This window comes from Anopheles coustani, chromosome 2 (genome assembly GCF_943734705.1).
Source record: "Anopheles coustani chromosome 2, idAnoCousDA_361_x.2, whole genome shotgun sequence".
NCBI lineage: Eukaryota > Metazoa > Arthropoda > Insecta > Diptera > Culicidae > Anopheles > Anopheles coustani.
Window position 1 is genome coordinate 83,328,497 of NC_071289.1, and position 25,958 is coordinate 83,354,454.

Genomic DNA, 25,958 nt, shown 5'->3' on the forward strand with positions numbered 1-25,958 from the left:
AGACGCGCTAGCTTGTTAATGAATTGGGCACGCTTTACGCTGTAATTATCACACACGAAAATAGAAACAAATATGAGTCACAAGGTATTTCTCCGTTAAACATATCGTGGCCTCTCTAAAAGCTCGAAAAAAAATGCACAAGGTTACACCCAGAACTCTTTGCATAAACAATCCTTGAACATTTCAGTTGGATTAGTTACATTGTTTTTTATTTATAACTTAAAATGAGACAAATAAAGAGAAAATTGGAATATCTAAAGACTTTAAACTCGGGGAGTCCGCGACAGCCGAGCGGTAGCGCCGATTAGAAAATCGGCCCATGACCGTCGGGGCTCACCACCTCGACGACGTGGGTTCGAATCCCAACCGAGACCGGACCCTCCCCTATACGAGAGGACTGACTTTCCACGTAAACAAAGGGGAAAAGTCTTGTAAGCATTTAATGGCCGCGTAACGGTCGTTACGCCAAAAAGAAGACACACTTTAAACTGGTAATATGTATATCAAATTTTAGGGTATTATCCAACCAGTTGAATTTATGACCAAATGGAACCAGAAGCTCCCTTACTTTCTCGGATCCAACATTTCACCCCACACCTATAACACCGATCAATATTTAACACGCTTAAACCATTCAGCAAAGTAAATATTGCCAATTTGCTTCTATCACCCGGGGGTTTTCGGCTGTTGAGTGGGAAGTCATCTGCAACGGCCATTTGAAAGAGCGCTATTCGTCGTCGGCGTCGTCGCATTTCGCCAAAGTGTTCGCAGCGGTGTTAGAAAATGTGTTGTTTATGTTCCCAATCAATTATCACTTCGTTCTTAATTTGTCTCGCACAAAGTCCTGTGTGGCTCGAGTCATTAAGTGCCATGTGACGAGATTTGCCGTTAGTAAACACCGATGCCGGGCCGGGTAGAGAAGAACCAGTTTTAATGCTGGAAATTACTCTTTCCAGTCGATTATTCGATATCGTATATATATCCCCAGCTGATCGTGATAGGATCAGCATTCGTGGTAAAACATTCAAGCAAGAGACAATGAAGGCAGCAGTAAGTTGGCTGAAGTGAGTGGAGTGTTTAAATTTTTTAATGATTTATTTCCGTGCTTTTATTAACAGATTTTCGTACTCATCGCCGTGGGCACCGTGTTGGTTGTGGCCGACGACTTCAAGAAGGGCCCTGGCCCTCACCATGAGGATAACCATCATGAATTTAACGGTCAGCAGCATCAGCTGAAACAGCAGCATCCACAGGAGCATCTTCACCCGGCCGGCCCGGCCCATCAGGAGAATCATCACCAGGCCGCCCCGGCTCACCAGGAGCACCAGCTTAAGCAACAGCACGAGCATCAGCCACAGCCCCATCAGCACCACAAACGCGAGACTCCGAAGCAGGAGAACGTAGCTGGTCAATCGACCACGGCCGCTCCGAAGGCCACCGTCGACCCGAAGCAACCGTCTGCCCTGCCGGCCATCGTAAGCCAGCCTCCGAAGCAGAAGCGTGATACCCTGGCCGACAAGCCCGTCCAAGCCCGCCCCACCACGGCCTCTCCGGCGAAGGGAGTCTCCGGTAGCAACCAGCAGAAGAAAAACCAGCCCCGTCCGACCGGTAGCGCCAAGGTGAACCGTGACCAGCCCAAGGTTCCTCTGCAGGTCCCACAACCCGGCGCGAATAACAAGGCACCGGCCGCAGCCCCGGCTCCGTCGACAGCTAACCCGGCCAAGAAGGCTTAAGGTGTTCGCCGATACTCTGATACATCGTTGTGGTGGCATGCACATGTTATTTACTCGTTAAATCGTGAATGTTTTACGTGTTTTCTTTTAATAAAATGTTACAACTATGATGCAAAACAAAATTTAATATTTTTCGGTTATTGACTATGGTTATAATCTTATGTGGGCAGCATTAATCTGGCTCAATTTTAGGAGCTCAAGTGCTTCAACACTCCAGGTTCAGCTAATAAGTTCATTTAGGAACTAAAATGGATGTCTTTATGACCCAAGGTGTTTCAGAATGCTTCGTTATCAGTAGGATCTAACTATTTTCAGATATGTTACAATATTTCTGTTTAGTTTGACTAATTATTTTCCATAAAAAGTGTTTAATAAATACTGTTAAACCAAATTGAATTATTTTCTGCCCCACGACCGCATTTTGCGTTGGAATAAAAAAACATATTTTTCCTCAAATATTCCTAAAATCCCCATTATTATTTCGATTGCGCCATTTCCGAACCTAATACATAAAATACTATTTGATAAACACATCACGATATACTTTTTGAAAAAATCCATTTATATTCTTCAGATTACAAAAACGATGTCTATATCAAATCGTATGGCATTGTGCTCGAAATTATGCTTGAATGTTGTTGGCTCGAACCATTTTTGAGTACACTTTAAACTTTGTAAAACAAACTACTATAATCTGCAATCGTAACTTAAGCGCGAAGGATCAGTAAAAGCTGAAAGTACTATTAAAATTTAAATCCTAGAAGTAATTGTGTTATACAATATTATACTGCTTTAAAGCATGACACTGTACAAAAACTCAAAGGAAAATACATAAAAGAAAAGACAGATAAAATAATGTTACATTGCCGGTGAACTATTACACAACACCAGAAAAATGTGTCACCGTGAATCGCATTGCCAAAAAAAAGCAAAAACATGTCCCTCAAATAAGATTCGATTGGTGTCTCGTAAACAAACGGGTCTAGGATGACCTCCGGTGGAGCTGCGAGGACGCACGGCACGTTTGCGACATTGAGCAGAATTGACTTACTCATCGATTACCAAGCGAGAGCCGGGGGAAGTGATAATCGGCCGTGTTTTACTCCTTTACCCTAACCTCCATCGCAGGCCGCAGGAACGGACGGATGGACGCAGGCGCAGGATGCGAATTGGTTAAGTACATATCGATCGAGGGTAATTCTGCTGCTTCTACGTACTCTCGTGCATTGCCGTCCATCGTTGGAGTGAAGGTGCGAATGGCGCGCTGGCAAGTAGCTGGCTTTGAGAAAAAGGTAGGATACATATAAAAGCGAAGCGGTGTCCACCAGCGCCAATCATTTGATAGTGTACCGTTCGCTCTAAGGTTGTGAAAATGTTCAAATTTGTAAGTGTCTAGAGTCCATCGTGCTTTAAAATCGGTGTAAATTGTAATACGATTTCCTACGTTTTAGGTGTGTATCCTGGTCCTGCTGGCAGTCGGCGGCTACGCGTTTCCCCTCGAGGAAACATCCGAAAAGCTTCCACGACCATCGCCGATTAATCCGGAAGTGGTAAGCGATCCGAAACCGGCCTTTGCGAAGGAAGCGTCGTTCACCCCCGAGAGCCATGTGCAGAAGGTTCCGGCAGCCGGCGTTAAGCTGAGCGTGGAAGTGGCCAAGAACGAGCAAACCACCCCGACGGCCGAGCCCGGTAAGGAGAAGTCCAAACGGTCGCTGGAAACTGAGCCCACGTCCACCAGCACCAGCACGTCGACCAGTACCTCCACTAGCACCTCCACCAGTACCACCACCTCGAAACCGGCCTTCCGACGCAATCAGCCATCGACAAGCACGGAACAACCGAGCAGCACCACGGCCTCCAGCACCACGCACAGCACGGTCTCGGTGAAAACTCCGGTCGGTGCGACGCGCTCCAAGCGTGAGGTTGACGTCACCGCAGCTCCTGCCACCCCGACCAGCGGCGTTACGAAACGCGCCACCACCCTATCACCATCCTCGTCTTCATCCTCCACTGACGACAAGGAAGGACCACACTACGTGCGACCGGTCCCGGTCGAGCAGATACTGAAGAACCTCGGACAGCCGGAAAAGCACCACGCCGAACAAAGCACAACGGAAAAGGCGAAGGAAAGCAGCGAGGAGGCAACGCCGTCCGAGGCGGACAAGTCTGACGACGCGACCGCACAGGATTCCACGTCCCACCTGAAGAAAACGCATCCGGTGATCCACCAGCAGGGCGCTTAAGATTCCCTTTTGTTTGTTTTGGTTATTGATAATGTTTTGTTTAAATGAAGGTATAAAATAAAAAAAATCACATTTATTGAAATTTTAAAGAAACAGTTCAAATTAGGGCAGAAATTATACGCAACAGAAAACGATCGATAACGAAAAGATCACACAAACCGGGGGAGCACGCAAAACATTTCTTTCGATGTAAATCACAACACGCCGCCTTCTTGATTTTTTAATGTTGTTTCATTTCACAATTTGTTTGCTAATCATGGTTGTCTTTTATCATTTTTTTTTTTGTTTTGCTTCCCTTCATAGTTTTGCTCGTAGTAATATCGATTTTGTCTTGCTTTTTTTCTTCCGTTCACGCATAAGCTTGTATCGAGGAGTTTAAAGATTGTTGTTTTGTTATTTCTGCTCATGGATGAGATGATGCGTATTTATATCATAAAGGTATCAATATGCATGACATGATTTTTCTTTTTAGATGTAAATGTATATATTGGGTGTATATATATATATATTTTTTTATTTTATGTATATTGAGTGTACGTGTATATGTATGAAGGTGTTTCCTGTCTCCTCTGGTTTTAGATCATCCTTTTCGTGGTTGTGTTTTGCACGCTTTCTAAAAATATAAGTATTTATATATACTAGGGGTTGTATTTTTAAATGGTTTTACACGCCCTTTCATTTACCCTTCCAACACCCTCTCAGCCACCGGTTCGTTCCATACAGTGCTCCTCTTCCTACCGTCCTTACAACACTTATCGCGTTTCCGTTTTTTAAGGGAGGGATACTAGTACTATCATTACGGTTGTTACTACTACAGTTACCGCACCCGTCCCTTGGTGTGCCTTTCGTGTGGTATTATAACTTGGTATTATCCTTTTCATTTTATTTTGCTTCTCGATTTTGATTATGATGTACGATTTTGCATTTGTTTTTTCTTCAGTTATTAATTTGTTCCGATGTCCACTATTTTGATTTCGAACGCTTCACTGGAACACACCTTATACCGCGCGCCATGAGTTTTAGTTTTTCTTCTTTCTTCTGCCAAACAACACAAAAAATGCGTACTGATTAGATACTCGCGATCTTATATGAAGACACGTTATCGCTGCACAACGCTTCGCCCCGTCGTGTTCGTCGCAAATCACGCATGTTATTCGCGATTCGATAAAATACTTATATCGCCATTGGCCATCTTGACACTGTGCGATTCTTTTTTTCCTCCGTTTTCTTATTAACTGTGACTGCCTCACACCACGTCCCCATTATCACCTTATTCGTAGTAAAATTGTTGGCCTACCGAATCAGAAACTTATCTCAAGTTCCATCCCCTGATCCTCATGATTAAATAAGAATAAAATGGAAGTTAAGCGGCGCGGCCAATCGCTTTCAATGTAAAACAAAAATTCACATCTGCTCTATTTTAGTTTTCGTTGAGAGAGGGCTGGCTCCGTTTGCTACGACACTCGTTACACTGCGTGTTTTGTTTCTTATTTCTTTTTTTAAATTTAAGAATACGTTAAAATCTAATGATAATAATATAACCATTTACGACTAGCATTTCGCAGTGTTTGTGTGTGTTTATCGGCGTAATATTTCCCCAAACAGTATTCCCTCTCTTACTCTAACGCCGAAATTGATTTGCAGCAAAGTAAAACCACCCTTCAGCAAGGGGTAAGTGAGACTGATGACGCTGGCCTCATCGTATTCAAGTAAAAAGCGTCTGGAGCTAATTTAATGCTATTATCGTACACAACATTCCCTCCTTCTGCGCCTTGTTCTTCTTCTCATCGATCTTCTCAATCGCTCCTTTATTCGGTTGCGTAACAGAGTATAATAAATAAATCCACCAACTGGGACCACGGGCAGCCAACCGGTATTATCTGGTGGAACGACTTTGCTGGTGACTGCAGCGCCTCCCGCCTGAACACACCTCGCTTTTCAAAACATGACAAACATGCTCTTTCTTTTTATGTTTTAAAAAGTCTTAAGCTCTTTGGCTAAACGTCGGATCATCGGATGCATCCCCGGGAGTTTGTGGAACATGTGTTATTCGCTGGAGTAAACGTAGTACGGATATAAGCGCGGACTTTGTGGAGCTCCGAAATCATCAACCATGTTGTATGCCTCAAGCTGTACGCGGTTCTACTCGCATCGTGGATTAGTTTTATTATTCCGTTTATCTCACATGAAGCGCAATTAATTGCCATTGATTTTTTACGTTTTGTTTTTCATTTTATTTGGTTTGGGTCGAAGCACGTTCTGCTTGATTATAACATTTAAAATATACATTCACAATGGCATGGTTGCAGCACTAAGCAGAATCGAATATAATCTCCAATTCACTAATTATCAAACGGGTCTCGTAGGCAGGCTACATCGAGTTAGTTAGCTTTTGCTTGGGTTTCTTACTTTTTTTTTTTGATACTTGTTTTTAAACATAAAAGTTATACAGTCTTGTACGACGCGCTTGACTTCCAGCCAAGTGCGGTCATTGTGTGTTATCGAGTGTTATTTTTTTGTTTTTATGCTGTGTTTGTTTAAAACTATCACTTGCAGTGGGAAGGGGTGAAAAAATCCTCTGCTCCCCATCCCATCCCCAGTATCGTTTCTGCACTCTCTTACCTCCTCGTAACCCTGCTACCATACATTTCAGCGATTCCGATGTTGTTTTGACATAATTAAAAACACATGTATTCCTTAAAATTGATATCATACTTAAATCCCTGCGTTTGCCATTTTTTAAACTGTTTTCACAATCATTCAACCATCGATCGATTGACAAAAATAATGCTACTTCCGGCAGTTGGACGACTGTTTGGACGAAACCAAAGCAAGTAAACACAACACGAGTACCAACTAAAAAACCATAAAGCTCGACTCGAACTGAAAATCTACCGAAAGGGAACGGAGGGCTGCCGGGTGTACACAAGCCACCCGTCTTGAGAACGTGTGCCTTTGTCCCTCCCGTATTCGTATGTGTGTTAGGTAAAATTGTATCAGACATTTTTGGCAATCTCATTGAGCATATAATTTGTTGGGTAGTATAATATGTTCTTCTACGTTCGACATAAATTATACGCGCGATTTGCGAACAAGTTGTGGCGGGTCGCTTTTCATACAAGTGAACCAATCTAGTTGCCATAGATGAAACAAAGAGTGCAGTTTCAGCCAGTCTTACACGTCTTTGCATTTGCTCCCTTACTAAATCTGTCTTACAAAAGTTTGAAAGTTAAACCGTACCGACTGCAGTAACTGGTGCTTCATCGACAGAAACGTTTTCGATGGCCATTTTGGATGACGTATGAAGAACGTGCGAGTTTACAGCAAAACGAAACTCGCGTCGGAATCACCAATGTGGGAACGTATGAAAAAACGTATAGCACTATGATTATGTAACTGACTAAAAACTGACCTCTTAATTTCATCTATGGCAACTAGATTAGATTGCTTCTATACCAAACGATCAACCACAAAGCTTAATCAATCGCTTCAGATTTGTGTTCTTTCGCTTTTGGAATTCGTTTCAAATGTTTTATCATAATTAAATACACCACTAGAGCATGTTTTCTATTTGTTTTCACATTGCTTCTTCTTGTTGTAAGGTTGGGGAGAGTGTATGTGCAATTATTACACTGGTCACACAATTGCACGGCGTCCGGGCATTCCCCACTAGTGCGAGGAGCCTGTATGTCAAAAGAACTCGTTTTTGGATGGGAGCTATTTTTGCAAAACTTTTCCAGGATGATCATCTTTTCGGGTTGCAATTGTTAACTGTATTATTATTACTATTAATATTGAATCGTTTTCTGCTGCTTTTCTTCTCTTTTTGTTTCAAGAGTTTTGGTTGGTTTCAATGTACTTCAATCAATCAATACGTACAAATGCATAAGTTATTAATGTGGTGTATACAATCAGTTCTACCTTAAAGCCGACTCGACGACGTACGACCCCGGATAACAAGCTCCAGAAGCTTTGGACCTCCGACCACGACCCCGACGTCGTCCATTCAACACCGGAGCAGCAACTAAGTGTTTTAAACGTAAATCACACACACACGCATACACACGCACACAGACATACTCGAGCCCACCCAACCCGATGGTGGGGATCGACGCTAATTTCGTAAGTGCATCAATAAGCCCAATTTTTCGACTTTTTGGACCGCTTATAGCAATGCTAACGATCGTGTAAAGCAAATTTGAGTGTTTGATCACCTGGACCGTGGGAGGTTGAGTGTGCGGAAAAGATGAGACGAACAAAACAAAAACGAAAAAAAGAATACAATCCCTTCTTATTATATACAATAATCGATTCGTAATAATCAAAGTCAAACATCACACAAAAAGAAATACTTCCTACTACTGCAGAATCACAATGTTTCAAGATGCTTTTTCTCTTTCTCTTTCCTCTCTTTCTCTCTATCTCTCTTGCGTCATGCCGCAGTGATTCGGAAGATGGAACCATAAACAGAGGAAACCTCTGGCCGCGGCCACTATGGCGGCCGGAACGGCAACGCATCGTACACACACAGACACAGTGACTAAAACTGCTCATCGAAATCAACCAACTTTACTTGAAATTACCTGAGCAAGGCGTTCGATATCTGCTTCAGCGATTGGCCGACCTCTTGGACGAGTTTTTCGTTGTCTTGCACATTGCGGTTGCTGGCCGAGCGAAGGGATCGGGCCTGGTTCTCCATTCGCGTCACCAGCTCACGGAAGTGAAACTTGGCGTGCGGTGGCAAACTTTCGTTGTCAGCAAACGTCACGCAGGAGCCTTGGAGGGAGTTGAGCCGGTCGCTGAGTGCCAACCACTGGGAGCCGGAAATGGAGGCGACCGGTACCTTGAAGCTAGCCTGCAACAGTTGGACCAACTCGAGGATACCGTCCCGCCCGGAACCGGTAGTTCCGGTCGGAGGACCTGTGCCCGGTGTGGACGAGGACACGGTGGAGGACGATTTATCGGACACCAGTGAGCTGCTGCTGTCGTTCGACTTTGAGATGACATTGCCTCCCGGGGCGACGGGTGTTGCTTGCTGCTGTTGGGTGGTCACTCCCGACGCGTTTGTCGAAGGTGGAAGCATGTTTTGCACGGGCGTTGCGTAGATAGAAGAAAATTTGGAAGGTTTCATTGGGACGGCTGGTTTTTTGCTATTTCCAAGCGTTCCCGTCGACATCGGAACATTTCCAACGATGTTGTTCGGCTGCAGTTGCTGCTGCTGATCGTGTCCATCTTGACCAGCGCCACCACCACCACCACTCGGGGACGTCCCATCTTCCGCCTCCAGATTGTTGTTCATCTTTGGCACCATATTGGTCGCACTTTTCGTACCCATCTTCGGACTCAACTGCACACCACTCGGATCGTTGGGCGATTCTTTCGCCTCCCACAGCTTCTTCAGGCTGCTAATGCTACCGGTGCTCTTGCGCTTACTATCACCATCCTCACCACCGCCGGCACCGCTACTCCCAGTCGACAGATTGTCCCCACTGCCACCACCGACACTGTCCACCTTGAGCGAGTTGCCCTCCAGACTTTCGCGCTTCCGATCGTCGCTCAGCTCGATCTTGATTTCAGTCTTTTTCAGCTCGATCACCTTGTTGCTATCGATCGGCGCCACACCGGTCACGATCGTCGTCGTCGACGGCGAGGAGGAGGAGCTGGTTTTCTTCAGCTTCAGCGTGTTCAGCTCGTTGTTCTCGATTAGCAGACTTTTGCCACCACCCGCCACCATCGATGCCCCAGCGTTGGTTGTGCCTCCGTTCCGTACCACAGCGGCCGTGTCACCCTTGCGGACCGCCGACCGATGGTTCTCGTTCTCCGACGATGAGGAGGACGCAGAGTTGTCATTATTGTTCAGTATGTTACCATTGCTATTGCTGGTTATGTTGTTATTGTGCACACTGTTATGCACGTTGTTACTCGTCCCATGCTGGTGGCCACCCTTGTTGTTATTGTCCACCGATCCTCCCATAACACCGGACTCACTCAGCTCCGTGCCACCGTTGGCCGAACTACCGTCCACGTTGTTTTGATCCTGCACTTTGCGTAGCCGTGACTTGAAATCGATAATTCCTCCCGTAGTGGTTTCCTCCTTTTTGACTGCGACGTTCGGTGTACGCTTCGCTGGGTCCACCTTCTTCAGCTGCGCCTTGAACGGTGGTTGGCTCGGTGCATTACCACCCAGGGAGTTGTAGTTATCGCTGCTGCCACCCGATGGAAGGATGGTAGATTTCGACATCGCCACCGGTTGTTTTCGCAGCGAACTCACGTCCGATGATTTGTAGTGCGATATTGGCTGTTGGTGTACCGTGGAAGCTGGAGGTGGTGGCGGTGGGAGTAGTAGCGGGGAGGGAGCCTTGGGAAGATTCATCGTTTCCGACAGCTCACTGACTAATTGTGAAGCCGGGTCGGAGGAAGAAGAACCACCGTACGGGCCGCCCATCGAGGATGATGTTTTCGAACCTCCACCAGCGCTCTGCTGTAAACACTTTGGCACATTTGATAGTTCCTTGTTGGAGGCGGAGGAGGAGGTCGACCGCTTTGCGTCCGGTTTGCCGGGTTCTTTCGGTCCACCGTGGGCTGGAGGCAAGGGAAGGGAGGATGATACCGCCGGAGGATCAGAACTAGCCGTTCCGCCGCCGTGCAGCATCATGGCGTCGGCCGGGCTTCCTAGCGAACTGCACGAATCCGTCGATGGTTCGCGTTTGCGCAAGCTTACACCGAACCTCGAACTTGCTTCTTCGACGCTGGGTTCCGTGTTGCGTACGTCGTTGCAAGGCGTTACTAGCGTTTTCTCCATCATACCACCACCGCGCTGTTCCAACGGCATATCGAACTCCTCCGGAGGTGGAGGAAGATCGACCGGTGGCGGAGGAAACTCGAGATCGGCAAGCGTCGGTTGGAGGGCACGCTTCGGACTGTTATTACTTCCGACCGTACCGCGGAAGGAGGAGAATGTCATCATCGAACCATCGGTGGTCGTCCGATGGCGTTGCAGCTTGGAGAGGCTAGCCGTGGCCGAATTGGACATGGTCACCCCGCTTGACGAGTTGCTGCGAATCATCTGCGGTTGCACCGACTTGAGGGCTGCATTTCTCTGGGCAAGTATACTGTTCGATATGGCGGTGGCCGCCGCCAACGGTGGGGGCGGTGGTTCCGCCGTTGAAACCACTCCCAGGTTCATCTGCTGCGAATGACCAGCGGCGGACGGTGGTAGGGCTGGTAAGCCGACCGCATGCGGTTGTGCCATCTGTGGCGGCTGTTGCTGTTGCTGCTGCTGCTGCGATTGTTGCTGGATGACCGTGCCATCACTTTGTCGTAGCGACTCAAGGTAAGCCCCTATTCGGGCATCCTTCGGCAGGGTGCCGTAGCGATTGATTGCTTTCTTTACGTTTTGCACCTCCAGCGCACCGACGATCGGTTGTTGCTGATTATTGATGCCACTAATGCCACCGGGTGGCAAGGGATCACGGCGACCCGACTGCGACGCTTGGGGTAAACGCTTGCTGCCGCGTGTCTCTAGCCCACGATTGCCCATAATGGGTGCCCGCTTGAACGAGGAGCTCTGCTGAGGCGTTTTTTGAAACCCGATCGGTTCCTGATTGTCCGTATCGGTGTCGGGCGTCACTTCCGTCTGTTCGTTCTCGGAATCGGTCGCCCGGTTCATTAGGTTTGCCATATCACGTGTAAACCCTAAAAGAGAAAAAGTTAAGTGTCAGTGAAAAAGGTACAATTCCTACAAACAACGAAACACATCAAAAAGCACACCACCGCACGCTTGTAGTTAGTTTCCGTTCGATCAAAAAGCATGTTAGAGGGTTTGGTTTAGTTTGAATTAACATATACTGATACTCGTGCCACAGAATTGTAGATGATTTTACAAATATCCCACGACAGTCATTGTTCACACACTTTATTTCCAAAGCAGAGGATATTGTCTCTAAGGCACCATGTATTGAAAAAGTTCATCAATTTTTATCTTTACGGCATTGGGTTTTGAAATAAAAACTCATCAACTTTTGTATCTAACGCATCTGGTTTTACCTCGTAGTCAAAAACTTTTGTGACTTGACGAAAATAAAAACAAAATCCCGGTTGTACTTTTCCTAGACAATTACACTCTAACAACAACAAAAAATATACTTATGCTTTAAAATTAACTTGTGCCTATTGCTATGTATTTTCTATCAATTTTTCGAGTACAGTATTATTTGCGCATTTCAAAATCTGCACAGAGGCGATGAGTTCGGGTATATAAACGTATTTTCATATTTTTATCAATATCAAACCTTCAATTTGATAATAATTTAGAATAAATGTTTGCATTGAAGGCTACTTCATTTTAAAATTATTAGTGCAAACAATAAATTTCATGTTATCGTTCATGCTAAATAAAAAACTTTGTTTGCTAGGAACAACATTAAAATCAGAAGACAAAACCCCGATGGACACGAAACATAAAGTGATGAATTAGAGGCAGAACCAGATGCCATAGAGACCGAAGTGAGTGAGCAATTTTGAACCCAGATGCCTTGGAGAGAGAAAAGATGAGGAGCTATTTCAATCATGGATAGGTTCGAGGCAAAGGCCTACCTTTTCAAGCCATCAACTAGATATTAAACCTACATTTCGTGATTACAAAATACTTTCTGTTCAAATAGTGTTATAATGTGGTCATAAACACCGTAGCTATTGTTAAGTAAGAAACCAACACACCACGCATGGGTTAATTTAGGGGTCAGAAAGAAAATTGTTCCATGAGAATATCAGATTAGTGACAATTATTAAACCTCCGGAAACGGCATCACCAAGCCATTTCGTAACAAAAAAAAAAGATTTGAATTAGAATTGAAATAAATTTGATAAAGAGTTTTTCTTGCTGCAATATTAAACTAGACAAAGATTTAATAGTTAATAGAGCGGATTCCCGATTCCTGGGTTAGATCACACACAACCATGGTTTCGCGAGGAATTGGACAACCACTTTCGCTTTGTTACCCTCACTAGGGGGTATGCAGCAATTAGAAATGCGTTAGCACAAAAGTTCAAAGCCTAAACGACCAATTTACCATGCCCCCCTCAGGGGGGCACAGAGATGGGGACAGAAATACCTCGAAACAGCTTATCGATAAGGAAACTACTGCAAGAGGACGATTTTGTGATGGGAATAGCGGTACCATTTGCATTCTGCTCGCAGTCACCGATTTTGCAGTTATCATCGTCCCGGTACGTCGAGTCGCGGCTGGACGAAAGCAGACTTTGGTTTCGTTGAATTCAAGATGCAAGTGAAGTCGCAGGAATGCGCCCCGAGCGGAAAGAAAAACAAAATTATTGATTAAAAATTATTCGCAGCGCATACGATGGGAGGAAAAGCGAGATGAAGCAATACTACAATCGTACCTCGTTCTCTTTGGTGGAGCGGGCGCTGTTTTGCCACGCTTGTTGGTCGTCCGTCGCATCTGCACACCGGCAGTCGAGGGCTGCTTGTTGCCGAACGTGCTAAACTTGGAACCGGAACCCGAATCTGGGAAACAAGAAAGAGGCGGTGAAGTTATATTAAATATATCTTGTGTAGGTGACTTTTTGGGGAGTGAAGCCAATTTGGCATTGGTACAAATTTCGGAATTAGTGAATGGATCAATGGAAAAATATCACTGCCAAAAGGTAATGGCTGCCCAGCAATGACTGTGAGAGTGTGGAAAATTGATTATTCAATAAACCTATAGCTTTGTAATTTATGTTTTTTGGAAGGCTGCTTTATATTTTTGCATTTCTAGAAGCGATTCAAACTGTGTTACCATATGTGAATCTAGTATAAATACTTCAACATATTGTCCATTTAGAAATCATAAGTCTGAGATTTTTGTTTACATAATCTGAAATTGTTTTCTAACAGAAGTTTTGCGTAACGCTTTAATCTATAGAAATATTTTTTATTCGCGGCGATCCGATGCACAAGAAATTCCATGCAGTGTGGATGTGCATGTTGTTGAACTGTAAATTATTAGCAGGGAGGTAATATGTTTGCACTAATCTTATCAATAAACATTATACCCACAAACATTGTTGCAACATGACAGTTGTAATATTCAACAGAACCCAAAATATAGCTCCACATCTGGTTTCAGTGATCCAGAGCAGGATTGCATACCTCCAGGAAATGTATGCAACATTCCATTATATGATTGCAAACTTCAAGAGCTGATTTGTATTATTCCTGTATCGATTAGAAACATTCCACCAACTAATTCAAGTGTTTCATTATATGATTCAACACCCTATTATCGCAAACAACAATGCTTCGTGCAAACTATTATCGCAAACAACAATGCTTCGTGCTTCAATGCAAACTCAATACCAAGTACGGAATTTTTTGCAAACCAAATTTATCACTAGCTGACCGAAAAACACATTTGCGTAGATTTTGTGAGTGGACTGACCGACTGGCATTTTATCGTTGGCAAAGCTTGCTTTGTCCCTTTATGTGAACCTAGCATAAAAGTTTTTACTAGCCTCGCTTTTGCGAAAATCACCTAAACTGCGGATATCGTGACAGAAGAACGAAGTGTGAATAAGTGGTGAATTTTATCGGAAATTTTCGAACAGGCTCACATAAATTGAAAACTTACCCGAAATAGGAGTAATAGCTGGCTCATGTTGCGGCTGCTGCTGTTGCTGCTGAGGCGGTGGTGCTTGCGGTTGCAATGGTTGCGACGGAAGCAGTTGCTGCTGCTGCTGTTGCTGTTGCTGCATGCCCATGTGCGGCTTCTTGCTCATCTGCGGTGTTAGCTGCATCGGTACGACGCCCACACCCTGGAGCTGCTTCTCGACCGCTTCGGTAATGGAGGATTCCTGTCAACAGAAAATCTATCCGAATAAGACCTATTAGCGCTAGAGAGACACCCTAACTCTAATTACCTGAAACATATGCTCGAGATCGTGATGGATGCTTTTGAACGTCGGCCGATCTTGAGCATTCCACTGCCAGCACTTGCGCATCAGGTCGTACACCTCCGGGGGGCAGCCGGGCGGTCGCTCCATCCGGTAGCCGGACTCCAGCTTGTGGAACACGTCCGTCAGGTCGATGCCGGGGTACGGCGACATGCCGTACGTGGCGATCTCCCACAGCAGCACACCGAAGGCCCACACGTCCGACTTGGTGCTGAACTTATTGTACGCCAGGCCCTCCGGGGCGGTCCACTTGATCGGAAACTTGGCCCCGGCGTGGGCGGTGTAGGTGTCGTCGCGCATCAGTCGGGCCAGCCCGAAGTCTGCCACCTTCACCAGATTATTGTCCCCGACCAGGCAATTGCGGGCGGCCAGATCGCGATGGATAAAGTTACGGCTCTCCAGGTAGCTCATGCCGGACGCAATCTGGGTGGCCATATAGAGCAAGGCGACGGCGTCCAGCGTTTCTCGGCCCGCCGTACGCAAGAAATCGAGCAAGTTGCCGTGGCTCATGAACTCCGTGATGATGTAGAACGGAGGCTCCCGCGTACAAACACCTGCAAGGGTAAAGAGAGTATATTTAATAAGCCACACTATTTAACGAATTAGCAAAAGAAATTGTCTTTTTTTATAGGAATGTAAAGGGTATCTGATGGATTTTTACATAGTAATGTTAAACAATTGATTATTCATGGATTGGAAAACGAATTCCAATAATTCCTTGTAATTCGTAGTTAAAGTTTAAAAATCAAATCGATTGGCATCGAGGTTTAACGAAGCCCTGATGGGTTTCACGGTGCCCTCATGAGATTTGACGATTATTTTCGAACTTCAATGGTACAATCAACTTGTTTAAGCTCGCCCTGTTCAATGAAATTCCTTTAGCTGATCTTCCTCACACATATACCAAATGAATGAAATTTCTTATACTTGCGCAAAATATAATTAAGGTGATCAACCGATTGCTCTCTCGAACTAATCTGAATATTGTGACGCAAATACATAATTTATTCAAATTAACGGCAAAAATTCAATACACCGTGTATTTTGCATTACGAGGTTTCTACATCATTTAAGTAAACATTAGATTTCCTTCCATCAGTCGATTAAGGAGTTAAAAAATAAAAAAAAAAGGAATCTTCAACTTGCAGACTCAAGCTGAACACCCTTTCATCATTTCCTCTCCCTTACCCACTTACCGATCAACTGGACCAAGTTCGGATGCTTCATTTCCTTCATGATGGCCGCCTCCTCCAGGAAATCTTTGAGCGCCATCGTGTCCTCCTTCAGCGTCTTCACGGCCACCGTGTTGCCGTAGCGCTTCCAGACCGCCTCGTAAACCTCACCGTACTGTCCACCGCCGAGCTTGTGCTTCATCACGATGTCCGTCCGGCAGATTTCCCACTCGTCCGGCTCGGGGCTCAGCGGAAAGACGGTCGGTTTGTTTTGCTTCGGTGCGGGGTAGAGCAGCGGCGTGATCAGCCCGTGGCCCTCGTGCAGCGCGCTATGATGGTGCACCAGCTCGGCGAGCGTGTTAAACTTGGCGTCCGCCGTCACGTACACCTTCCCGTCGGAATCCTCCTGGATCCGGTAGTGGTAGACGCGCCCGTCATACCGCAGACTGATGCTCCGTTGGCCCGGCGAGCTCTCGCTCTCCCGCACCAGGAAGCTCCCGTTGATGCCGGAGCTGAGCAGATACTCGGCGGCGTTCCGCGAGATGGGGCCGTGGTACCAGGAGTGCTTCTCGAGCGAGTTCAGCGGCGTCACATAGTTCGAGGGCACCCAACCGACGTGGCCCGAGTCGGAGTGGGCCTCGCACCATTCGCCCGACTTGTTGTACGAAAGGATTCGCACCTGTTCGCCCTTCCGCAGGCTCAGCTGGTTCTCGCCGCCCGCTTTGAAGTCGTACAGCGCCACGAACAGCTGCGGATCGTCCTCCTCCGGCCCGGGCGCCAGCAGGTTCTCTTTGGACGTCCACCGGTGCGCCGTCTCGAAGCTGGACTGTGCGGTGTTCGAGCTGCCCTGGGAGTGCATCGTGCCGGTGTGGTTCTCCAGCCCATCCTGATTCTGACCGAGCAGATCCGTCGGCAGCAGGCTGCCCGGTGGCGGTATGTGCGGCAGGGGACGGGACTGCAGGAGTGCCTCTGAAATAGCGCAACAACAACAAGCAAACACACGTCATTAGTCAAGCTGCTTTTCACCGTTGCGGCCGCAATCTGGAGTGAACGGGGGTTTGCTAAGAAAAAAAAAGCGCATTAAAACACAATTACCAATTTGCAAACTCGACCTCGTTTACAAATCAGGGCACAAAAGTGTGCTTTTTCCGTTCGCGAATAACACTACTAACATATGTGAATTATACTCCCGTTACAAACCCACCCCGGGGGTGGGAGCGCAAGCAAACCAAAGTTCATTGCACTTGCCGTTCGGATGGGGAAAATAATTTCCATTCGGCCGCGGCCAGCCCGGATGGGTGGAAAAAGATTGGAGCAAATTCCGCCGAGCAACGCGAAAGTCGGCCCGCACCGTTCGCCCGGCGCGATGGAATATTATTAAAACGTTGGCGGTTTCCCGACGTTCGAAGTCGCATGTGCCCGTCCAATATTGCCCGAACCAACCCGTCCCCGGTGCAAGACCTTCAAATATGTGCCTCCCCGAAAACATCAATCGAGGAGCCATTTTCCTTCGCCCTTGCCTTTAGGCCGCGAGCGCGTGCGAAAAGAAAGTAAATGTGCTTTCGCACACGAACGAACGAAAGTGCGAGTACGATTGATATGTCTTGGCGGCGGCGGCGGACGTCTTGACGACCACTTTCCCTCCCTTGGCTGAGTGGCCGCTGGTGGTGAGATGTTATTTATGGTAACCATCATTATTCACCAGCAAATACATCATTATAGAAGAATGCTGCTTTTCCCATAACGTGTCCGCCTGCCTGGTTCGGTCCGTCCGTGCAGCCGAGCTTTGCCCCATTTCTGTGGCCACTCTACTATTGGCGCTCGTCGGGTGGAACGTTGCAATATCGCTGGTTGCATCCGGCGTGAAGTTCAGTGGCATTGTTTTGCATATATTATTTAGGAGGAATTTATTTCGCCCCACCCCAACGGACTGGTTGAGTACAATTAAAGTAAACAATCAGTTCTTCTACTGTAATTAAGCTCGTTTTACTATTAGTATCCATTAGTAAAAGATTTAAATATGTTAGACACACGGTTTCATCGTGACATACAGGGTTTTTCAGACGATATCATAACAGTAGCAGTATTTATTCTAACTGCAGCACATGATATTCCAATAGTACTAGTTGATTTTATAACGCAATCATGTTTATTACAACTTTGTCAGTTGAAATCAGAACCGTAGCAGTTGATATTATAATTGTTGTACAGCAGCGAAGTACCCAACTAGCGAGTGTAAACGTATATCACCGAATGACAGCCCAAGGTTGATCTACATAGCAAGTGGCTCTTCGATTTCATTGGAATGAAATAGCTTCCAAAAAAAATGTAAAATAAATGACATGCAGTTAACATGAAGCTTAATCAGCAATGCTTGTTTAAGAATTCCCTTCGTTTTCTAATGAAATCAAAGCGATTCATACGAGATGAGCCCACCTTACCGGGTGGGTCAACATACCTGTTGAAATACCTTGGAGTCTGATTTTGTGTGATATATGTTTATATTTGCTAGTTACGTACATCGCTCGATCTGCCATACTAACTTTATAAAATACTACGGTTATAATTTCTAATGACAACGTTACGATAAACATGATTGCGTTATAAAATCAACTGGCACTGTTGGAATATCATGTGTTGCAGCTAGAATAAATACTGCTACTGTTATGATATCATCTGAAAAATCCTGTAAATCCAGAGCAGGAAACAAAGCGATACAAAAATGTTACGAATGGAAAAAAGGCTGGAATTTCGCCAAACCACCCGGTGATACACATGACTTCGTCGAATTTTCTCTAGGGTTGCAAATCGGCTGCCGGATTCTGAATCAACTCCGAGGTGACTCAACGCTCCCTCCCGCTAACTATCCATCGGTCTATTATTAGATATCGCATGTCTTGGCCACCCAACGCAACATGAATAAACTACCAGCGATAAGTGGGTAACCCTTCCCGGGCATCCAACACTACCCCGAGTGGAAGTCTTGTTAGCCCGTCGATCGATATTACTTCAACCGAGGGAGGCCAACCCGGACGAGGGGGATGATGCACGATTGTCAAACATGCTGTTCTGACCTTGACATCACCCAAATGGCGCACGCCATGCACCTTTTATGTCGCCTGTTGTGTTGTCCGCAGTTTGGATGCTGGCCAAGCTGCATTATGTCGTGGCTTATGTGTTGGACACGGGCAGAGAGAGGAAGTGCGCAACAAAATCACCCACAACACAATAGAGATTGTTTGTTCATACGTGAAACATAAATTGCTGCCACGTGCGATTGCCTTGGGGGGTTTCGGTTCTACCGGAATCAGCTGTCGGGTGAAGCGAAAGAATCTTTACCGAGCGCCATGCTCCAATAATTTCCTGTCGATAAATCTCGCCCATAAATACCACGCGGTTTCCCCAACAGCGGAAGGAAGAACATATGGGAATTGTTGTCTAATAAAAAGCATGTTTATTTTTTTTGTGTGATTAATAATGGTGCTATTGTATCGATTTGGTAAACAGTTGCATTAAACATATACGATTTGAAACTCCCGATTTCGTTTAATCTACTTTGACTGACAATAAAAGATGAATTTTCCATCGGCGCAAAAGGGAAACGAACTATTTATTTTTCCATTGAGTTGGCCATACAAAAAAAGGGCATTTGTCCTTCAATTCGAAACCCTCCAACACTATGAGTCATTCAGTTCGCAGTTAATGGTTTGTGAAAAATTAAAAATGTATCATTACCGTAATTGAAGGCGAAAACAATGGACGAATGCGTCCCACCGACGGGTTTGATACAATACAGAAAACCATAAACAAAAAAAAACCGGCCCCCATCTAGACAACAACCATAACGAAGTGAAGCGCTATGTGAAGAAATCTATCATTTTTTCACTTTCGTGTGCATAGTGAAGTGTCGTCTTACACGGACCTCCTCCTCTCCACAACGTAACGAGCGTTTTACCCTGGGTTTCATCTGCTTCTTGCCCGCTGCATTTGTACCGACCGCGCGCGGTTTAGGTCAATGCGCATCACGCGACAACCTGGAGGGAAGAAAAAGGCGAGCAGGCGTTCGCCCGCCCCTCGGGAGGAAGAAATGGGCGGAAGTAAAAGAAGAAATCAAATAAAGCATCTCACAACTACAAGACAAGCTGGACGGCTTAAGGCAATCGCTCTACCTCTAGCGAGCTCCAAAGGAAGCCAGCTCGCCAACGAGGGTGGGGGTCTCTCTCGTTGTGGCCAGAGTGTAAATATAAACAGCACCACGCCGGCGGTGGAGGAGTCCAAACGCTACCGGGCGCTACCCCCATTGGGGAGGCCGAGTAGTGTACAACGTCACAACAATAAAGTACACAAACAAATCGGTGGGAACCACTTTATAAACAGAGACCGGAGAGCCGCGGCGGTGTGTCATCATGTGTGTGCTTTGGGAGAGGAGAGACGTCAGACCAGAGGGTGAAGAAACCGGACACCGTGGCCGCCGCGCTGTAACACCACAATTCGTCACAGTAAGCTGGATGGTAGAGATGAATGTGAGGTTGCAGAAAGCAAAATGGAACAACGTCACGAGAGGGTTTACGAGCAGTCGGTTTGTTTTCAAACTCGATCGATCATCACATCCAGATTGGACGATGGGGTCCGGAAAGATACGGCCGGCACACCGGAAGAGATGATGAAGATGCTGCCCTTGGACTTTGATGGAGGATTATTTTACCAGCAATTGGAGGTTACACTGCTGGTAATGTCTGAGGCAAACAAATTTTAGCATCAAATTGGTACGGGAGTCACGTTACAACAAACTAAAACTTTCCCGATCGAAAACGTGTTGCAACATGTTTTCCGTCTATTTGCATTTTGTTCGAGCAGAAAAGTACGTTTGTACGGTAAAGGTCCATTCGGCATGAGTCAACAGACTGTTTAAATATTCGCAAAGAACCGATAAATAATTGGCAAAAAATAGCTTTGGATAGCTCATAACGAAGTTTGGTACTAGCATACTTTATAATCTTTCGGGCTGGAAATACAATTAAATACTATCAACGTCTAATCGAAAACCTCCCAGCACGAAAGTTAAATAAATGTTGCCAATTAATTTTTACCCCAAAGCCCTTTTGAACACCAAGTTTTTGCTGTAGGTTAGGCCTTAGTTAGGGGGTTAGAGATTTTCTAATTTAGTACTACGATTAAAATAAGGTTTTCGTTTCGGAATGCACAACTGTTTAGCACTGATATTATAAAATTGCAATATACACGCATGCATATTCGTTAAAGCTTAATACATTGAAAAGACAAATAAAACGTGTCTCTTGTTATTGGTTTGTTTCTAGAAACACTTCCAGCAGGCAAAAAAAAAGTTGCAAATTTTAGTGATTAGGTGGAAACAACTGACCAAATATGGCAAACATGTCTGTGTGTCATGGACACAAAAGAAAGGATGCAATGAAAAAAAAAAAATAAATGAGAACCTAAGAAGCAAAATTTGCTGCTCATAACTGTTAATCGAAAGTAATTCAATCAAACGCTATCAAACATATCCGCTATATTTCCCTTAAAAATGGTCTTTCTGTGGTATAGTCGTAAACCAACCAACTATTTTTTAAGGGCAACCTAATGGTTGCATGATCTGTTACTAAAAATTTAAACGTCATAACCGAGCAACAGACGATCGTGAACAAGCCACGAAGGATCTGAACAACATGCAAAATTCAATCATTTTATCGATTTTGTCTAAAATTTCGTCAAATTTTCAGTAAGACAAACCAAGCACAAAGCAATTTTTTAGAAACCATAAAAATAATGCAACATTACAGTAAAATTTACTTCATTCATTTTATTTGTTTATTTTTTCCAATCACCAATGGTTGTAAGTCATTACAAATACAGAAATTAAGAACGGATCCCATTTTTTTAAGGGCCCTAAGTATTTACTTTTATGTAAAACACATGATTAATTCCCTTTTGAGACATCAATGTAGCAAGTCTTCAAATGTAGAACTATTGCGCCACCATCTATCATCGGCAAATCGTTGCGACCAAATCGTGTGAATGGATGGGCACCGATTCCCACATTAAAACCACTTCCACTCGCTAAATTGCTCCCCAGCAACGACCGCGGACCCGCGAGCATATGTATCTGTCGTGGGTAACAACGAAAAAGCGATGAAATTTCAATCATCGCAAACTATCAACCGGGTCCCACAACGACCCACCGACATGCGAGGCCACACGTCCCTACAATCTCGGCCTACAAACGAGGGAACTGAGATATGATATTTTTACAACGAAATGAAGATTAAAGAAAAATAAAACAGAATGAATCCATTCGACGTGACGTAACTTCGACGAAATCAAACTACCTCGGGGTTTCACGAACTCGCCACCGAGGGTGCCGCCGGGGTAGGGGATTCACACACTGTGTGTGATGTTCCGTGCCCTATGGGAGTGATCCGCGATGTGACCGCAGCACGCAATCGGAAATTCACTCGCGCGATCACCGAAGGGGCAAGGCAGCGTTAGACATTTTCTTTTTCTACAAAAGCATGGTGTAGGCTTACACTGTCGTATCAGTAGAAGCAGCGCGGCGAGTAGTACGAAACCACAATTCAATTGGCACATTTGCACATAATGTCTCGAATTCGTACCCAACCCCCGAGAAGGAAGAAGCTGACCAAGAAGGCGAACGACTGGCGGTGGATACCGCGTCCACGTCCCCGGTGTTGTCATTGAAGTGGCACGGGGAGACATCCAGAGGTTATCTCGCGCCGAACCTAGATGTGCTCGCTGATGTTTTAATTGAACCAGAACTGGTTTTCGACTGGCTGCTGTTACGGCTCGATCTCTTCTGGTACACCTTCGCGGTCGGTGGGAACCTCGGGCTGTTGATTAAGGCTACTCGTCTCTTGTTTGCCCGAATAAAAAACGATGGAATTCCGATTTCTGTGAAATCGTGCGATGAGTCAAAAAAGTTCGCGAAAACCAAACGATCTGAATCTAACGCCAAGGTTGAGCCGCAAGGTTCAATCGCGAACCCGAGCAAACAAGCAACCAACAGCAACACTTGTAACATCTCAGATGAGCGGCATTCGCACGGAATACTGGAATAGCCAACACTACTCCCATAAAAGATAGAACCACTACACCGAATACGGTTCTACAGTGAGATTGTTAATGGCGTAAGGTGCTTCGTAGGGAAAACCCCCAACGAGGGTTCGCTTATATAGAGAGTTTTATTTCCGAAATTCCTTCGCCACGACGTCTTCTTCGGGAGAAACTTTGTCACTCAGCTCGAAGCACGGTGGTTAACCCTTGAGGATTACAACCCTGGTCGTATTTTTGTTTTGAAATTTTAATTTTAGACATTCAGCAGAAGTATTTATGAAAAAAAGTAATCAAAATTATATCAGTGACATAACAGAAACTTAAAAAATAATTAAAACAATCATCGAGAATAACGCTAAGCAAAAGTAAGCTTATTAAGTAATTGCTTGGTTTTAGTTATGTAGGTGAATAAATAACACTTATTTGTTTAAAGTATGTGTAATTCAAAGTAACAACATCGTCAGCTGAACAACAACAACATGTTTGTTAATAGTTACTCATTTTGTTGAGCAAAAATAACTTTTTTAAACAAAACAACTCTGATATATTGCAATGCTCATATATGAGGAAAAGGCAGTTAGAGCAGATTGAGTTTTAGCAAACAAAAAAAAAGTTAGAGCAGATTGGGTTTTAGCAAACAAAAAAAAAGTTAGAGCAGATTTGGTTTTAGCAAACAAAAAAAAGTTAGAGCAGATTGGTTTTTGCAATACGGCAAAATCCGCCATAACCAAATTTATGAAGAAATAAATAACGAATTTGCATTTATCAGCCTTACTCGTTGGAAGTGCAATGACGTGTTATTGCACTTACAGTCGTAATTCTATTTCGGTGAAAATGATAAACTGAAGTTCTATTGCAATTGCAAAAATGTTGTTTACTAATACATTCTACATTCAATGATCTTTATTCACTCTTCTTATCGATCGAGTCTGATTTTGATAAAGATTTCAGCTAGAGTGATCTTGTTTATGTAAAATCATTTGAACGCAGCTTCCCTTCAAGGGATACCCTTTATTTCCAGTGAATAATCTTCGAACCAATGGCTTGCGTTTGCCCCGTTTCGTTTATACGGTAATATACTCAACTACTGCCCACACCGGATTCAGCCGGGTGTAGACACATTACGTAGCTTCCAACGAGGCGGATTATGATATCGTGCTGGAAATCGGTGTAGCCCGGAGCTATCGATACGGACACCGGCCGCTTGGCACCGTGATTTCCGTTAGAGTATTTTACACTGTTTATTTGAATTTCCTTTCGTAACTCCCATTACGGGCGTGCTCCGCCAAAGCCAGCCCCGGACACCGTCCGAGGAGGGGTCAAAGTCAGCCAGCTCGGAGAGGGAGAGAGGCCTGTGTGGTGCCAGCCGCAAGCCGGTCAATTATAACACTTGCTTGCTTCCTTTCCTACTCGCCTCCATTTTCTCCCCCTTGCGTCCCAAGCGCCGGTGGCTGGAATGGACACGATACATATGCCCTCCGCTTTCCACAGATCCATCTCATTCGTTCGTTTCGGAACACAAACACACACACACACACACACAGGCTCGAACGAACCCGGGAAGCCCTCATCATTTTCAACACGGGAATTTCGTGTCCGGCGGCCCGGCGCTGTAACCAAAACGTGCCCGCCTCGATCTTCGCGGGGCCACCAAAATCATCCACTTCCACTCGCCGGGTGTGTGTGTGTGTGCCCGGGCCGAAAAAGGAAATTGAAACACAGGAAACGTATAAACAGATTGAAACGGCAGGCCGTAACGAGAGTGTTGCCGGCATTGGCCGGAGGAACGACGGGGGAAGAAAAAAGCAACACCCGGCACCCTCGGAAGCGCACTTCGGAGGCCCATTTGTGGCTTGTAGGGGTGCCTGTATGTATGTGTATTTGTCAGTGTGTTTATGTACCGCCAGGGGAAACAACCATCAATCTTTGCTGCTTCTCGAAGGCCCGGCCCGACCCGGACCGGCTTCTGGAAATCGGGGCCTCCCGAAAGAAACGGCGGCGAATGTTAGATTGTTGGTGATGGTGGTGGTGTTCCCGCCCCTACTTCCCTCTCCTCTGGACCAATGCAGTCTTACGGGTATTACAATCAAACCATCATCGTGTCACCAATCAAAACATCCGCGAGTGCCGCCGAGAAGCGAAACGAGCGCAGAACGATAAATCACCGGCAGAGCGTCGTTTGAGGGGGGAGCAATATTTGGATCACCGTAAAACCGTACCCACCAAGATGGCGCAAGAATGCGCTGCGTGGGAAGACGCTAATAAAACCGCTGGCTCCCCAATAATGCTCCGGGAATCGGTGCATTCCGGTGCACCCGACCGGAACACGGTGGGTTCGCTCTCCGTTCGCCCTGCCCCTCCCCCTTAATTGTATTCTTCCGATCAACATGTCAGTAAAAAAACAACAATGTGTAAGAAGGTAATAGCTACCGGAACAGAATCGTCAGTTCAGTTGAACATATTGATGTAGATGGGTTTATAAATACCTACCTCACATGATCTTATCATTACACTAGTGATGAGCAAAAATAACTCTTTTAAAAGATTTGAAACAGAGTGAACAATCTTCACGATGATTCGAATCTTTAATTCACTCTTTTATGATTTAAAACGTGTAAAATGAGTTATTAGTTGTCACAGAGATTTGAAGCCTTAATAGGGATTCCAAATCCCGAAGCCAAATCCCGAAAGAGTGAATGAGTGAGTAAAAGAGTTGCTAGATAGAGATTTCAATCACAAGAGTGAGTAAAACAGTTACAGAGAGAGAG

General features: G+C 45.3%; 3 protein-coding genes across 4 annotated transcripts in view; 2 read left to right on the top strand and 1 right to left on the bottom strand.

Moving 5' to 3' along the window:
* Window positions 1-1,019: 1,019 nt before the first annotated feature.
* LOC131265451 (uncharacterized) lies at window positions 1,020-1,838 on the top strand. The gene is made up of 2 exons (XM_058267715.1): window positions 1,020-1,050; window positions 1,119-1,838. Exons 1-2 carry the CDS (start codon window positions 1,039-1,041, stop codon window positions 1,731-1,733), a joined length of 627 nt encoding a protein of 208 aa, XP_058123698.1. The 5' UTR covers window positions 1,020-1,038; the 3' UTR covers window positions 1,734-1,838.
* A 1,245-nt stretch (window positions 1,839-3,083) lies between these two features.
* On the top strand, window positions 3,084-4,018 carry LOC131265552 (uncharacterized). The gene is made up of 2 exons (XM_058267835.1): window positions 3,084-3,117; window positions 3,185-4,018. Exons 1-2 carry the CDS (start codon window positions 3,106-3,108, stop codon window positions 3,974-3,976), a joined length of 804 nt encoding a protein of 267 aa, XP_058123818.1. The 5' UTR covers window positions 3,084-3,105; the 3' UTR covers window positions 3,977-4,018.
* A 3,498-nt stretch (window positions 4,019-7,516) lies between these two features.
* The window catches only part of LOC131263015 (tyrosine-protein kinase Abl), a 31,767-nt gene continuing 13,325 nt past the window's right edge, over window positions 7,517-25,958 (bottom strand). The window contains exons 3-8 of one of the 2 annotated variants that reach the window (XM_058265141.1): window positions 16,126-17,070; window positions 14,897-15,483; window positions 14,608-14,830; window positions 13,379-13,502; window positions 13,156-13,235; window positions 7,517-11,671 (exon numbers count right to left, since the gene is read on the bottom strand). In XM_058265141.1, coding sequence (XP_058121124.1) covers window positions 8,556-11,671; window positions 13,156-13,235; window positions 13,379-13,502; window positions 14,608-14,830; window positions 14,897-15,483; window positions 16,126-17,070 — 5,075 coding nt within the window. In that variant the 3' untranslated portion in view covers window positions 7,517-8,555. Of the gene's footprint in view, window positions 11,672-13,089; window positions 13,236-13,378; window positions 13,503-14,607; window positions 14,831-14,896; window positions 15,484-16,125; window positions 17,071-25,958 lie in introns of both variants that reach the window. The other variant, XM_058265140.1, reaches the window with a different exon arrangement.